The sequence below is a fragment of the Malaya genurostris genome, chromosome 3, assembly GCF_030247185.1.
Source record: "Malaya genurostris strain Urasoe2022 chromosome 3, Malgen_1.1, whole genome shotgun sequence".
Taxonomy (NCBI): Eukaryota; Metazoa; Arthropoda; class Insecta; order Diptera; family Culicidae; genus Malaya; species Malaya genurostris.
This window is the reverse complement of record NC_080572.1, coordinates 42,681,461-42,698,532: the sequence shown is the minus strand read 5'-3', so window position 1 is coordinate 42,698,532 and position 17,072 is coordinate 42,681,461. Positions and strand designations below refer to the sequence as shown.

The following is a 17,072-nucleotide window of genomic DNA, read 5'->3' as shown; positions in this document are numbered from 1 at the left end:
CAGCATGTTGCTAGAGTTATTTGTACGCATCGAAAAGCGAATGGTTCGAATATATTGTAGAATTGTTTTTACTGGGAATGATATGACACTACAGGGTAGGTTGATCATTTTTGTGACACTTGAAAGTATTTATTAAATCGATTATTAATATTAGAGATGGAGTACTGGTCAGGTTCGTGTTCAGGAAAAATTTTGTTTGTTGGGTTCGGGTCCGGTACAGGTCACGATTTTTTTCATTTTTAACGGGTTTTAAATTTGGTCGAGTTTTGGGTATTTGGGTATTTTTTCGGGTTCGGGTAAAGATTTTTGTTTTTCATCGGGTACGGGAGGTCGGGTTCGAGTTTGGAACAACTTTCACAGAACTAACCACATATCATTCCTTACTTTGAAATGTGTGTGAATAAATTCCGTTCGCGAACGGTTAGCGGATTTTTGTTTCATCTGCACCAACTATCTACTTAATACACTCCAAACAAAAACTTGGTAAAATATCGTTAATTTTTATTACACAAGCTTTGAATGGTCGCAATAATTATCGAATCACCCTTTATTCGCATCGCTTTCGAGATTACGTGGCTAATTAGTTGCGCAAAAAAAAAATCTAGCGCTGTAAATTGTTGTAAATGAACATTATTTACTGCTGTTGAATTAATTGCACAAGCTTAATATCGATATTCACAATGTGATATAGTTCGTTTGGTTCGATTCACTTTTGTGTTATGAATTGGCATTTGCATGTAGTAATGCAATTTCCAATACATGGAGTAAAATTTAAGACTATACGAAAATCTCAAAGTTATCTAACAGTTTGTATATTTGCTGTCACGTAACTCGAAATATCATAATTAAAGATTCTTTTGTTCAGAATAGGTATTTTGAATCACTTAGGTTCTAATGATAGGTTTTACGATCCCATAGACAGCCATTGATTTTCATCCAGATCGGACTTCCGGATTCACAAAGTGAAGGGTATTTGAACTTGCAAACCCTCATTTAGAGCGACAATGAGAAAAATTCTGCTAAATTTGGCTCAAAACTATAGTAGGTTATGCTATGCTAGTTTATGTCCGACAAAACATACCACTAGGTGGATTAAAACAGCTGGTGTCAGTATTTAATTAATTCGCATCGTATACAGTTGACCGGGCAAGTTTTTACTATATTTTCTCTTCTTCTCCTTTTCTGGTTGGCGTCACCTTACTTGAGATGAAACCGATTTGATGGCACAGCAACTAAGGCTATATTGCCAGTTAATTTTCGTTTATAGTCCAATGGACTTTCTTTTCACTGGACTACAAGCGAAAATCTCGCTGTGTGGCTGCATCGAATCGTCAAAGTACGGCTGAAAATCCTTTCTTGCGAAATACACGAATTTTCTCCGGACTATCACGATGCAACGTGCTCACCCGTTGAGAGTTTCACCGGAAGTCGTTACTATATTTTGCCCCGCTACATTCAATTGTGTATTAGAATAGTAAACACACGAGAGCAACTTAATCGACTGCTCGACTCACCAAATCATATTTACGGATGTCGGTAAAATTTTACTGACTTTCAAACAACTAAACAGTCAGTAAACAGTTCAGTAACAGTTCGTTTTACTGAATCACTTGTAAAATTCATCTCAACTCAACTGAACTGTCAAAATTTACAGACTGGTTTATCACTTAATATTGAAGTTTGGTGAATTTTATGAATAAATTGTGAAAATACAAATTTTGGAATTTTTGAATAATACAAAACTTCCTATTTGAATTAAAATAATACAATTAATAAGCATCAGCGTGAAAAACAAAACTCAGATTTTTCTAATGGTAGTTTAGATTTATTAAGTTTCAATTTATTAATGTAAAAAAAAATCGAACATAAAAATTTGAGTTTAAATTTTTGAGTAGGCGAATTGCTATTTGATGAAACGGCAGCTGAATTTCTTACACAAATTGAATATTTAAAATGGAAGTTTGTTCTATGTGCTTTAGGATAGGTGCACCGATACAATTCTGGAAATAAAGAAATGAAAGCCTACACAAATCACACAATAAATCAACTAATGAGAACGACTTTCTATACTCGGATGTGTGAATGAAGCATGCCAGTTTTATTCACATTCATGTCATGTCTCTGACATTACCCACCTACCATTTTCAATACATCTTTTGACAGTTGCAGAGAATGAAAACAATTTCGTCAGTTTTGTTGACAGATGTCTTATCTTGTACATACTAATTATAGATCACTAGCGACAAATTGTTGTGTGTAGTGATAATATATTTTTTGGGTGATTCTTGTTTACATATCAGTAGTAATCAATGCGACGGAAATCATGCGAAAATCTCTCGTTGAATTGAGTTTATGACTTCTGTTACGTTGTGTATCATAATTATCCCAATTAATGATTTTTTCTGTTGTTGATTAAAATAGTGCTAATTTTGGAATTTGTACTAATGCTTCAAAAATTAACAATTGCCCACACAATATATGCATTAACTCAGGTGTTTTGCTAACCGTTGTAGTTCGAACGTTGCTGATAGCGATGCTATTTCGCCAACATTCACATTCTTCTCCCTGTCTGTATATTCCATCTTTCTCGAACAGAATCCTGCATGAAAAGCGACAGGCTCTTGACGCAATTGAGCTGTTAAAGCTGATCGCTAAACAGAAGGCTTCCATCCCGAACATCGTACACAACATCCCCGGGGGTGAGCCCACCAACAACGATGATAATGATGAAGATGACCGTAATGACTGCGTGGAGGGTAGCTTAGGTGGTGGTGTTGGCATCGTCCGTTACCTTACACCGGCGACAGACGAGCTGGATAGTGCGAGGCGAGGCAGCAACAGCAACAGTGGTAAGCAAATCACACTTGAACTGGATCCCCAAACACTAGCCACATTTCAACAGCAAATTAGTACGAACGCTTCAGGAAATTCCGCGTCTTCAGTGGTCGCAACAACGGTAGCTGATCGTAGTGACGCGTCGACGGACAATTCCAATAAAGACGATACATCGAACATTTGATATTTGGTTTATCAGATTAATTTCTGCCAGAAGTAAAATTGTTTCAACCATCGATTGTGAATCAATTGTGCAAATCTTTTGTAGCTATTGTTGTTGGTTATTGAACCGTGTGATATCACCTAATTACAGGAAGGCGGAATCATTGATAAATTTTTTTCAGAATAATGTTAATCAGAATCAAAAGTTTTATGGCCATAACAACGGTTACTGATAGATGCAATACAGCACAGAGAATGTAACGAAAATGCAAATAATCTCTGCCCATACAAATTGCCTTAATTTAGTTGAGTAAATGTATATGGGAAATGAATTCAGCAACATTGACATACAGCAGACGAACACAGATGCAGCTTTTCACTGAAGCCAGTAAGCCGTTCTGATCAAAAGTTATTGAAGCCCATTCTATCCCACAACCCCCCATCTCATCCCGAATGATGAGCTTATTAGTTTATACAAAATAGATACTGGCGTCAACTCGCTTTCTTCCGAAGCATTTTCCACCCCTTCTTCCATTGATTCACTCACCGATCTAGACGGGCGATATCTAGGCTTTGTGCCAAACAGTGCAACGGTGCAGAAATCCATTAATATTCCTGCCTCGACATATTTGGACATGTTTTACTGGCCTCTCGACATTTTTGACGTTTTATTTACCTTTTCATCTCGTTTCCGTCACTACATGCAAAGGGCGATACTGGAAATGGGTGTGACCTTTTACAATTAGAATGTTTTTCCACTCACTCCCATCACGGCTCGGTTCGGATTGAGTTGAGGACGAAGTGAGGCACTTAATGGAATAATATAGAAGGTTTTTGGCTGAAAAAATAAAAGGATAAAGGGAGATTGCTAAAACTATATTAATGAGATTGCAGTGATAATTAGAACCGGTAATGCAAAGTTTATTTATGTGTTTACTCTCGCTAAGGGTTGCCAAACAAATCGCATAAACACACTCTTTTTTGTTTGATGCAAAACCTTACCCAGTTAAGAGCCTTACTGCTGTCAAACCGTTTGTTCGAAGCCAAATGAAATGAAATTCGAGTCCAGTGGCCATGTCATCTCATTTTTCCGGAGATGGAGTTTAGCCTTTTTTTACTCACTAAACGAACGATCTTATTTTGCTCCGGGCGCAAAATTTCCGGTTCTAGTCAATTCCGAACCTCTACTGAATCTGAATGAATCTATTCTCGGTCAGTTCCAGGTTTATCTAGCGAAAACTACATAAGTGTCCTTAAATTATCGAATTCCAGAATGTACGATTGTCACTCAGTAAAGAAGTGCTCAAATGGACTTTAATTGATAATCTCTCTTGATCCTGCTGTTCGATGGACGTTTCATAATTTGTTCAATCGAACAGTGTTAACCTATATCATTTATTGATGAGTAACTTAATAAATGCCAAATTTTATTACATTATTGAGGTTTCTGTCAGATCGTTCTCAATCACAAATGCCTTAATTTTCATCTATCCCCTTGTCGATTTTGGTTCACCGTGAACAAACGCTGCACCCACTCTGACAACAGCTTTAGTAAGATATCTTTAAGACGTCAGCTATCTCACGCAATTTCGATTTACGGTTTTCTAAAATGATTTGGTGGACATTTTTCACGGTTTTCGGTATATTCAGTGGTAGTACGAGTACGTTTAAACTCAGCATACCACCGACAGATGGTTGTTTTTGATGAGACAGAGTCCCTGTAGCACCTTTCAAGCATGTCCTGTTTTTTATCAAAAAGAAATGATAAATCAACACACGAAATTGTTCCGAATCCATTGTTTGAGGAATATGGAGAATAGCGTCAATTAAATCACTGTAACTTGCGGGCCAAACATCAGAATGTCATGAAATTTGGACAGGTAATTTTTTAAGTTGGCACTGAATAAATAATACAGATTTTGTTTTGGTGTTGCCATTTATCATGTATCAGTTGCAGGAATTACTGATCTACGTGTAAACTAATTCAAATTAAAGGTTGCTCAACCCATCATAACGCTATTGAAACCAACAGTTCCGGATTCATAAGATGTTGAGCGCGATCGGCTAGAAAATACTACAAGAAATCACGAAACAAAAAACCAGTAAAATCTGAGAAACTATATATTAATGTTGATCTACTAACTATTGATTTGATGACTATCGTCTGTTTACGAAAATAGTTTATACGATTTTACATTTAAATACGTATAATATTCATTTTAGAATTAAAGGACTTAAAAAAAGGAAGCCGCTATTATTTGAACAAAATCGCCACCATTCATAAGAACAAACACTTATAGTAGATCTTGAATATTTTCACAACCTACTACAGGAGTCAGTTGCAGAAACGCTAGATGAAACCATAAATAAAATAAATCTAGATTCCCCAGTGTAATAGTAATGTAGTTGAGCAACCCATGACACCAAAAGCGCTGTATGGTGAAAAATGGGTGCGTGAATGCTCCTAAAATGTATGTATAAACAGGCCTGTACCCAGGATTTCGTTTCGGGAGGGGCCCAAGGTAAAAAAAATTATGTTACTGAAGACTGCTTATGTACCTAATTCTCGGTGTGCCTCTTACGGGTGTTTTTAAAAGACACTTTAAACTTTTCCACTGGATCTGTTATTGTATTACATTTCTTTACGTTTACTGTCTTGTTATCTCTGCAACACATGCCTTAGACCTTCTAAATAATTATATATCTGTTTTTGATTTCAGGAGGGGCCCGGGCCCCTCGGGCACCCCCTCTGGGTACGTGACTGTGTATAAAGTTGCCTGCGCATTTAACACAACCACAGTAGCATAAATTGAGTAAACCTAGATTTCCTACTGTACGGTGACACTGACAGCACTTCAAGTGAGAAACGGGTGTACTTTTTTCGATTAGCTACTGTGGTTGTGTTAAATGCGCAGGTAACTTTGTACATTCATTTAAGGAGCATTTACGCACCCATTCTACACCAGACGGCGCTTTTGGTGTCACGGGTTGCTCAACTACAGTACTATTACACTGGAGAATCTAGGTTTATTTTATTTATGACAGTAGCTAATGGGAAGAAAAGTACACCCGTTTCTCACTAGAGGTGCTGTCAGTGTCTCCTTACAGTGAGAAATCTAGGTTTACTTGATTTATGGTGAAACGTATACCGCGGGTGAACCAAGCACGCTTCAGACAAACCCACACCCAAAAAGTTGCCTCATCGAAAAAAAACAACTTTGGTTCAATGACGAACTTCGTTTCCTTCAGCTCGGTCGTTGCATTTTCTCACGTGACTACGACATAGCAGTGGTTTCAAGGTCGCAGGTTGGTATTTCACATTTGTAGTTGACTCGTGTTAGTAATCACAAAATGTTCTCTCCCAACTAACCAAAACTCCGGATAAAACCCAACTAACCAAAACTCCGAATAAAATTTGATGATTTTGCTTAGGCAGCCTTCATGAAACAAAACTCTGAGCAACCCATTTTTATTAAGTAATTATTTACTAAACAGCTTCTATAATATATTCATTTATATTGTTTATTTTAACCTGGCTTTAACCTAGTTGCGGACGATCACCGGGTCCTTCTAGAATAAATTTTTCAGTTTCTATGCAGCGAAAGAGTGCACACAGAATTTATCTGTACTAGCAAGGTGTCAAAATTTCTGTGTGTACTTTTAAGCAACAAGAAAATGGATTTTTCCTGTAATTGTGGAACTTTTGGTTGCTAGAGCTCTTAAGCTGCTATCAGAGTGAACACGAGAAGTAGAGACGACCTCGGAGAAAATAGAAAGCTAGTTTTAAACCTGAAAAAAAGTTTTTTTTCGGAAACGGATACCGTTGCACATACAGCATTCATTTGCAGTTTACTCTGAATTGGTTCCCCAAGGAGCGAACAAGTTTTTGGGGGCTTCGCATGTTCAACGAAAATACAACTTATTGTTGAATTCTAGATTTTTGCTATTGTGATGAAAATTATCAGAGCTAGGCTAACTCTATTTTCTACGAATCATTAAAAATCACTAAACGCGCGCTAGTGCGTATACCGGTGTACACATGGCTGTATTTAGGCGAGAGCACGAGCGAGCGATTCTGGCGAAGAGAATATGATTCTCTCGAACTGACTTTTTTAAATTATTTTTACGTTTCGTCTTTGACTCATCAGTGCAGAACTTAGAGCTAAACTCGGCAGTTCAATTTGAACCGCTAAGCAGACGTAAAGTTTTTGCTATTTACAGAAAAGGTTACGTGCACCTCAGAAATGGCATTGCATTTCGTTGCAAAACAAAAAGTGTTCTGTAAACAGCAGAATCTTTAAGTCTGTTAAGTTCAATTTGAACTGCCCTGCACTGATGAGTCAAAGACGAAACATAAAAATAATAAAAACGGTTATGTGCCCTAGCACAAAACTTGGCTAACTCCTAAATGACTGACTTTTTTAGCCGCAAGCTCACACCTAAAATCTGTCTATTGGACACTGAGCATAAGTGCACTTTCCTTTTTGTGCGGTGTTCGACGGTTGCATCCTCAGTGCAGCCATGAAACTTACGCACCTATCATTGCAGTCTTTTTTATAAGAAAGTGAACATAACAACGGAGAGCAACAGGTATAACTCGATTGAAGTGCAATCATATTCTCTATAAACAAAAAAAAACGGACCCAATTTTCACACTTATCGGCCGCATAATAAAAAAAACTTCTTAAACATTTCTTGCTAAGTAAGTCCAGTGATTCGAGGTGTCAAAAATGTCGATGACTTAAAACCAACTGTGCTCGACGCGAGCAACCACAAAAGTACAGAACAAAGCAGTAGTCGATATTCTTTAAGTAAATTCTACTTTTCGACTGCGTCAGGATCAAGCTCAATTGGCTAAGTCCGGTGTCAGGGCGAGCGCGAGAGTGAAGAAAAAAGATGACTTTATTATATACATAGCGATACAGCAAATCAAAGAGGAACAATGTCAATCTGTTTTCTCGATCTGCATAATACCGTTGATTCGCAGCACGTAGGATTATCGCTTTTCGCACACTTTTTTCAGATTTCATTTTTGTTCAGTTAAAAACTGTATCCCTAGAGGATTTGAACAGAACGCTTCTTCTGAAGAGCGAGAGCTTGTTTTTACTGTCGGTGCCAACTGGAACACTAATTTCTGTATTTCGTTTCATTAAGATGATTTGCTGTGCTGTCAAGCATACTGTAATTTCTTGGGTTATGCCAGAGCAGCCTTACTTTCACGTATTGATGGGCCCGAGAGCAAAATTTATTTGGGTGCTCAGAACAGACTGAATGACCTTTTTTTTTGCTCGCTAAGTTTCGTCAAGTGCCCCTTAAGACCGTGGGTCCGGGGGCACGTGCCTCCGTTGCCCCTCTGTGAAAGCGGCCCTGTGCCAGAGTATTACATCTTTCAACATGTAAAAATAAATTTTGCGTCTGTATCAATGTAATATTCAGCTAAATTAACTGTGAAATTAATGATATGACATGGCATCACATTCAACATATCATGCTAATTGTATGGGTGTGCAGTGCTGCTATTTTTAATGCGCACGAATTTGACATTTCTCTCCCCTACTTCTATGTACGAGATTCGATGCGGACTCACTTGAGGGCAAAACAGGATGTTACCAATGATTTTCTCGGGAAATGTGACAGCTGGAGCTTGTTCATATGATGTCTTTGCTAAGAGGTAGTACATTTGCATTGAAAATGGTAAATTAGTTCATTAAATAAAATTACAGAGAATAGGATCTAACTCAATATTCAATTATATAATAGCAGTTCTCTATGAACTATGAACAGGAATGATGTAATTTTGTATATTATATCTTCAATTACCGTAAACTCAACCTAATACTCCATTATTCTCTCATCAAAAGTGAGCTTGGCTGAAACAAAAAAAACTGTATCTATGTTCGGTATCAGCTGTGTTTGAGCGATGTCACGTAAATCCTTTAAATTACCACATTTCAGTAGAAAATTGACAGTGTAGTTTAGCATTTCAACCCAATCTATAGAGAAAAAAACCTTGTGAGTTTTGCAACTAGAAAACACGACTAGTTATCGTCGGTCTGAGAAAGTCTTTTAAACAATTTGAATGACCGAACTAGAACACAGGACATACTCCGATTATCGTCACAGATTGCACAGGAAAACGTTACAATTTGTTACATCACCTAAATAACTCTCCTCCAAAAAGAAAATGCCTATATTGAACATTAACTAATAATCTCTCATATTGAATATTAAAACTGTACCACACGCAAGAAAAACTCAAAGTATTATTCACGCATCCTATTGTCCACGATTTTGTAGCATCAACAACCAATAACACACACGTTAAGACTTTAAAATTTACACATAAACCAACTAGGATAATAAATTATTCATTAACTATAGAAAGTGCAACTAATCAGCAACAATAAGTTTTAAAATATAAAGCCCAAACTAACAAAAGACAGTTGAAACAAACTGATTTCAAACCCCATAGTTAGTAGGCAGAAAAAGGCATACTCTGCTGTCATCCCTAAAACATAATACTATTGAAAGATAAACAAAAACATAACCATAACATACGGTAAAACAGTAGGATAGCAACTAAATTAGTGAAGCGCATTAGTGAATGGCATAGCGTCGGGCCGTATATGAACGTGAAAATCCAATAGGTTAACAATTGATTTTAAATAATCAGCACTGATTCACTGTGAACCACATCATGGTGTTTTTTCGAATTGATTTTATATAACAATAATTGTCCCCCGAATATTACGGCAAATAAAAAAAAACACACACACAAATACATCGTTTTTTGTTGTCTACATTGAACAATTACATAATTAATTGAGTTTTTGAATCATTACTAATATCAACAGTGTCGCCCGAAATTTATAACAATTGCTGAGTACCAAGTATTCCTAACAGGTAAGTGAAATGGAACAGTTGTAGTATAAAGCTGGAAATGGATCTCTTTCCACAAGCGATGGCGAAACGAGGTGAAAATTTTTATAAAACCTACTGGTAAATTCATCTAGTTGGTAGATATTGTTAGTTAGTGTTAGATTCTAATTAAAATTCTCATTGTCTAAAAAGTTACTGTACAATTTCATCCAGATCCGATTTCCAGTTCCGAAATTATATGTCGATGAGTTTTTCAGGAGCAAATGTTGTAAATCTGTATCGGAGGATCAAAATTCTGTATTGAAAATCTGTTTACGAAAATGATAAGAACCACTTGTAGTGTCTACCATCTTTGATATTCGCTTTAATTTAATTTGTACCTACTTGTTAGTATTATCACAAAGTCATGATAACGATTCTATTTCGTAAAAGAATACTTATTGCCTTTCTCATATAGGAAAATTATAAAAATTGACTAGTTTCACTGACCCGAAGGGCTAATTGTCCTATACCATTCGACACAGTTCATCGAGCTGAGCAATGTTTGTGTGTATGTAGCTTGACCGATTTTCACAAACCTAGGCTCAAATAAAAAATCTCATACACCCTCATTCCTGTTTACGGCCATATGTGATACGTTCGAAAGTATATCAAATTCGTATTCCCGTTTACGTTCGAATCGATCACACGTTTAATCATGGTACATGCATAAAAACAATACCATTTGTTATTTGACTTGTTTTTTCGCTGATTTTATATCATCATCAACCGGGGAACAACTTGACAGCTCCCATTGTTTTCAAACGTTGCAAAAATTTTAGCTCTCTGGTTCTGTCAAACGATTTATTACATTTCAAAAGGGAGTTTTTATGATTAGAGTAAAAATATGTTTTAAGAACATCTCCAAATTGATTCATTTCGGAACAAAATCAGATTCGTGAGTTTCTTTCGCATTGATTGCTGCGCACAGTTCAAATATCTTGCGAGTTGTTCCATGCAAAGTTTTGAAAAATGATCGAAACATAGTTTTAGTAAAACATTACGATGATTGTTCACTGTATTTTGGTCCAATATGGGTTCGGACATACCATTAAACACATCAGGAACGTGGTTCAACACTCCCCACTCAGCATACAACGATACAACGTATTGGACCAACGAAAGACCACCGTTTTTTTTCTAAGAGGGTCGGAATAGCGATCTGCTCATCAGAAAATCATAGAAGTTACCGATATTGATGCTGCCTTTTGTGATGGATAAAACTTTTAATTCCATTTCCGTTAATTTCCAGACTGATACTATTCCTGCATGAGCTCCCATGTTTTAGTATCGTTGATAATTTCGGATAGGCAATCTTCGTATTTGATGTTTTGTAATAATTGTTTTTGGCATCCACTACTATACACGATATAGTATGGTTGAGGACAAAATCATCATAACATAATGTGACTTGTAAACAACTTTGACCAAGCATTACCGAGAAAAATTTGCGATCGAAATGAATGACACATTTATTATAGATTTTGCTCTCGCTCTCTAGCACAGTTTTTAATATAGTATAATGTATAATCGTAACAGGCTGACCGGACAGCTGACTGAATAGTTATGTAGTTAAAAATGCATAGGTAATTCCCAAAGTCTTACCGAACATAATGCTTTAGTTTCAAACAATTCATTTTGTTAGTTAGATGTTGCGCTCATCAACAACTGTTTGCCCCTGAAATTCCACGAAACACGTGCTCAATGGGCGTTCCATTATATAAGTAAACAACAGTTTCAGACGCGACATCTACAATTTTAAAGTGGTTACGCGAAACTCAGCTAATAGCGGCCCTTACACGAGCATTTTTTTTTTTATAAATAACTATTTATTGGAATATGAGTTAAAATTAAATTATTAAGATTTAAATTGGGTGTTCAGCCACAAGTGGTGACTTTTCAGCCCTGTTATATATATATATATATATGATTTGGTTATTACCATGAAGACATCATTTGCTTCCGCAATTCTGAGATTTTTGTGTAGGGAAAATTCTAAACCTACTTGTATTGTGTAATGGGGAAAAGGAACTTATATACTAACTTACTAACTAATACAGAGAGCGAATCGATTCAATTGAAGATTGCATCGATTTTTGTCGGAATTTGCTTATAATATTATGTGACATTACATCTAATGGTTCTATATTTGTGAGTCTGTGTAACTCATTTGTACTAAACCAGGGAGGACGCTTCAGAATCATTTTCAGAATTTTATTCTGAATCCTTTGAAGCGTTTTCTTCCTGGTGGAACAACAGCTTGACCAAATTGGTACCGCATAAAGCATGGCTGGTCTGAAAATTTGTTTATAAATTAACAATTTGTTTTTTAGACAGAGCTTAGAATTTCTGTTTATAAGAGGATATAAACATTTAATATATTTATTACACTTTGCCTGGATTCCTTCAATGTGATCCTTGAAAGTGAGTTTTTTGTCATACGTTAAACCTAAGTATTTAGCTTGATCAGACCATGTCAATTCCAAGCCATTCAATTTGAGAATGTGATTATTGTTTGGTTTAAGAAAAGAAGCTCTTGGCTTGTGAGGAAAGATAATTAATTGCGTTTTTGCTGCATTTGGTTTAATTTTCCATTTTGACAGATAATCACTGAAAATATTTAAACTTCTTTGTAGGCGACTGCAGATCACTCTTAGATTTCTACCTGTGGCTAACAGACTTGTGTCGTCACAGAATAGCGATTTCTGACAACCAACGGGTAGATTTGGAAGATCAGAAGTGAAAATATTATACAAGATTGGAGCTACACTCGAACCCTGCGGAACACCGGCTCGTACGGGTAGCAATTCAGATTTACAATTCTGATAGCTAACCTGAAGAGTACGATCAGTTAAATAATTTTGAATCATTTTGATCAAATAAATAGGAAACTGGAAATCAGACATTTTTGCTATTAAACCTTTGTGCCAAACACTGTCGAATGCTTTTTCTATGTCTAGAAGAGCAACTCCAGTGGATAACCCAGAAGATTTATTTGATTTTATCATGTTCGTTACTCTGACAAGTTGATGAGTAGTTGAATGTTCATGACGAAATCCAAACTGCTCTGGTAAAAAAATTGAATTCTCATTTATATGAGTCATCATTCTTAACAAGATAATTTTTTCAAAAAGTTTACTGATTGAAGAAAGTAAGCTAATTGGGCGATAACTTGATGTTTCTGCTGGGTTTTTATCAGGTTTTAGGATAGGAATTACTTTAGCGTTTTTCCATCTTTTTGGGAAGTAAGCTAATGAAAAACACTTGTTGAAAATTTTAACCAGGAGTCTCAAGGCAACATCGGGAAGATTTTTAATAAGAATATTAAAAATTCCATCATTACCAGGAGCCTTCATGTTTTTGAGTTTCCTAATAATTGATTTAATTTCATCAAAATTCGTCTCAATAATGTCATCGTGTGATAACACTTGGGTTGAAATATGATCATACTTCAGTGAGACTTCATTTTCAATAGGACTCACAACGTTTAAATTGAAATTGTGGACACTCTCGAACTGCTGAGCTAGCTTTTGAGCTTTTTCACCATTTGTAAGAAGTATTTGATTTCCTTCCTTGAGAGCAGGAATTGGTTTCTGAGGTTTCTTAAGAACCTTAGAAAGTTTCCAGAAAGGTTTAGATTATGGTTTAATTTGTTCAACTTCTTTAGCGAAATTTTCATTTCGCAAAAGAGTAAATCTATGTTTAATTTCTTTTTGTAAATCCTTAACTATGTTTTTCATAGCAGGATCACGAGAACGTTGATATTGTCGTCGACGAACATTCTTCAACCGAATGAGCAGTTGAAGATTGTCATCGATGATAGGAGAATTTAATTTAGTTTGAGCTTTGGGAACTGAAAGATTTCTAGCTTCGATAATATAATGATTCAAATTATCAATTGCTGTGTCGATGTCCGCAGAATTTTCTAAAATAGTTTCATGATCCACATGATTTTCAATGTGAGATCTGTAATCCAACCAATTAGCTCTATGATAGTTGAAAATAGAACTAATTGGATTAATTATAGCTTCGTTGGAAAGTCTGAATGTTACAGGAAGATGATCTGAGTCAAAATCAGCATGAGTAATCGGTTCACTACAAATGTGACTTTGATCTGTTAGAACCAGATCAATTGTAGACGGGTTTTTCACGGAAGAGAAACAAGTAGGATTACTGGGATGAAGAACTGTAAAGTAACCAGCTGAGAGTTGATTATGAAGTATATTACCAATACTGTTATTTTGCCTACAATTCCACTGGACATGCTTAGCATTTAAGTCCCCTATTACGAAAAATTTCGATCGATATCTTGTAAGTTTTTGCAAATCGCCGTTAAAGAAATTTAATTGTTCGCCGGTGCATTGGAATGGCAAATATGCTCCAGCGATGAAATAAATTCCATGAATGGTTTCAACTTCGATTCCCAAGCTTTCAATAACTTTAGTATTGAAAGAAGGTAAAATTCGATGTTTAATTTGGCGTTGGACAAAAATGGCAACTCCACCACCAATTCCAGTAAACCTGTCAAATCAATGAACCACATAATGTGGATTACTTTTCAATTTTACATTTGGTTTAAGAAAAGTTTCTGTCACAATGGCAATATGAATTTTGTGAACTTTGAGAAAATTATAAAATTCATCTTCACTCGATTTCAAAGATCGAGCATTCCAATTTAAAATATTCAAATAATTATTTAACATCACTGTTAAATTTTAAATTCATTATAATATTATTTGCAAATTTCCATCCGATTTGAAATGCTTCAAAAAGTGATGAAGTCGAATTCATTTGGATGATCATTTGAAAAAGTTGATCTTGTAGGTAGATCATTTTATTTTCAGTTATATCGCCTAAATCGACTTCATTTAAAGAAGCGAATGGCATTGAAGGAATATTTGTAGGTAGACTGCCATTAGAAGAAGATGATTTGGCCGGTCTACCTATTAATAAATTGTTTTCGTTAGAAGAAGAACTGCAAGGCGGTCCTGTGTTTTGATTATTTACATTAGAAGAAATAGGAGATCGATTTCTACCTAATATACCAGCATAACTGACATTAGAAGAAGATGATGACGAGGTCGATCTACCTGTCAATAAATTGTTTTCGTTAGAAGACGAATTGGCAGGTGCCTTAGAAGAATTTTCAGGTATGTTCTGTAAATTTAAGGTCGTTGATTTGACTTGTTGTCTAAGCGAACGAGCGTTTAAAATTTTTTCCCTGACAGGACATTTCAAATAATTGGATTTATGATTTCCATTGCAATTTGAACATGAAAATTTATCAGTGGTTTCATTCATTGGACAAACGTCTTTCGAATGCGATTTACCACAATTCAAACACCGTATATCCATATGACAATTTTTGGTTCCATGGCCGAAGCCTTGGCAACGACGACATTGCGTTAAGTTTGCAATACGATTATGCCGTTTATAATGTTCCCAATGAATTTTAATGTGGGAAATGAAACGTACTTTTTCTAAAGTTTTCAAATTGTTTACATCACTTCGATTGAAGTGTATTAGGTAAAGTTCATGGGAAATTCCAGAGCGTGGTTTAGAAGTACCATTCCAAGCAATTCTTTTATTTCATTTTTAATTTCATCAATACTTTGATCATTTGATAATCCTTTCAAGACAGCCTTGAAGGGTCTGTCTGATTTTATATCATATGAATAAAATTTATGAAGTTTTTCGGACAAATATCGAATAAGACGTTCGTAATCTTCCAATCCATCCACCAAGACTCGACATTCTCCTCTTCGTCCGATTTGAAATGAGACTTTTACTTCCGGGAGAAAAGTAGAAAGCTCAGTACGGAATGCTTTGAAGTCGGAAATCATCACCGTCACTGGTGGCATAGATTGATGTTTCTTCCCAGAACGACAAGCGTCCATTTTGGGAATTTTTGAAGAATTTTCTTCTATGTCGCTACAATCGGATTCAGGAAGAATCTCGTAAATATTGTTAGACGGCATAGGATCAACGGAAGGGAAATCCGTCCGTTGTCTTTTATTTTTACATTCAGATTCTATAAGATCGTGAATGTTATTAGAAAAATGTTGAATAACGGATTGTGATTTATTCCGTATTGAATTATTTTTAGCCTTAGGCTTGTTGCCTTTCCGGTTGGACGCAGGCATTTTTGAAATTAATGAAATTTTAAATTAAATTAACTAGGCTAAATTAGTCTTCGATTAGACTCCTAGCTAGCCTTAAAAAAGGCTGATTAATTTCTTAGTCACTCTAATATCACTCTTTGTATCACTTAGTCACTCTTTGTATCACTTAGTCACTTAGTTAGTGATTCAGGTAGCCTTGAAAAAGACTGAAGCCTTGAATCAATGAAACTCTAGGTAGCCAGAAAAAAATTCCAGGAGCCAAGAGCTATACGCGTGCGGTGCGAACGACTGTTCAACACCGACTGACACGAGCATTATTATTGTCCATTGCACCATTACACGTTCATTAAAATGATATTATTTTTTAGTAATGACATTTTTAATGACTCGTGTAAGGGACGCTAATGTGTCAAGTTGTTTCCATGTTGATCATCTTGCTTCTTTACGTCCGTATCAACTATTTGACGAACACATACTTTCGAACGAATGCCAACAAGCCATTATTGTTTTCACTCGAATGTGTACGAACGCAATCCCTGAGCAAAAGAAGGATCGGCCGCACAGGTAGTTTTTTTAAGATTCCAAGCTTCAAGGAAGTGACGAATGCTACATAATAAATAAATATCTAGTATCTACGAAAAATATGGTTGCATTTTTCTTGCAGTTTTTTCATGTTTTCGATAGTCTACATATTTATTATGTTTTCTATAGTCTACATATTTGAAATCGCGTACCGTCATTTAGAGCGACGATGCAAAAAAAGGGTAAAGTTCTTTGAGGGTTGGCTCAAAACTGTTTTAATTTGTATACTATATTAGATACTTACTACAGGGTCCGCCATCCAATTTTTTTTAACTAGCGGCTATTTCGACATTTTTAACCTTAATGTCACTTCTGATTTGACAGACACTTAGTTTTATCCTTCCGCTGAACGAAAATGGTTGTGTATACGCTTGAAGAACGCGTGAAAATAGTGCAGTTTTACTTTGAAAATCATGGTAATGTTGCGGAATATGTGCCAGAATCTCGGCGGGT

The 17,072-nt window shown here is 35.8% G+C and overlaps 1 protein-coding gene across 2 annotated transcripts in view; it reads left to right on the top strand.

Moving 5' to 3' along the window:
- Positions 1-9,690, top strand: part of LOC131439390 (DNA fragmentation factor subunit alpha-like) — an 83,846-nt gene extending 74,156 nt beyond the window's left edge. The window contains exons 4-5 of one of the 2 annotated variants that reach the window (XR_009231112.1): positions 2,596-5,754; positions 5,913-9,690. Coding sequence is in view for 1 of the 2 variants with exons in the window: in XM_058610333.1 (XP_058466316.1) it covers positions 2,596-3,019 (424 nt within the window). In the remaining variant the exon portion in view is untranslated. Of the gene's footprint in view, positions 1-2,595 lie in introns of both variants that reach the window. The other variant, XM_058610333.1, reaches the window with a different exon arrangement.
- The last annotated feature ends 7,382 nt before the right edge of the window (positions 9,691-17,072 follow it).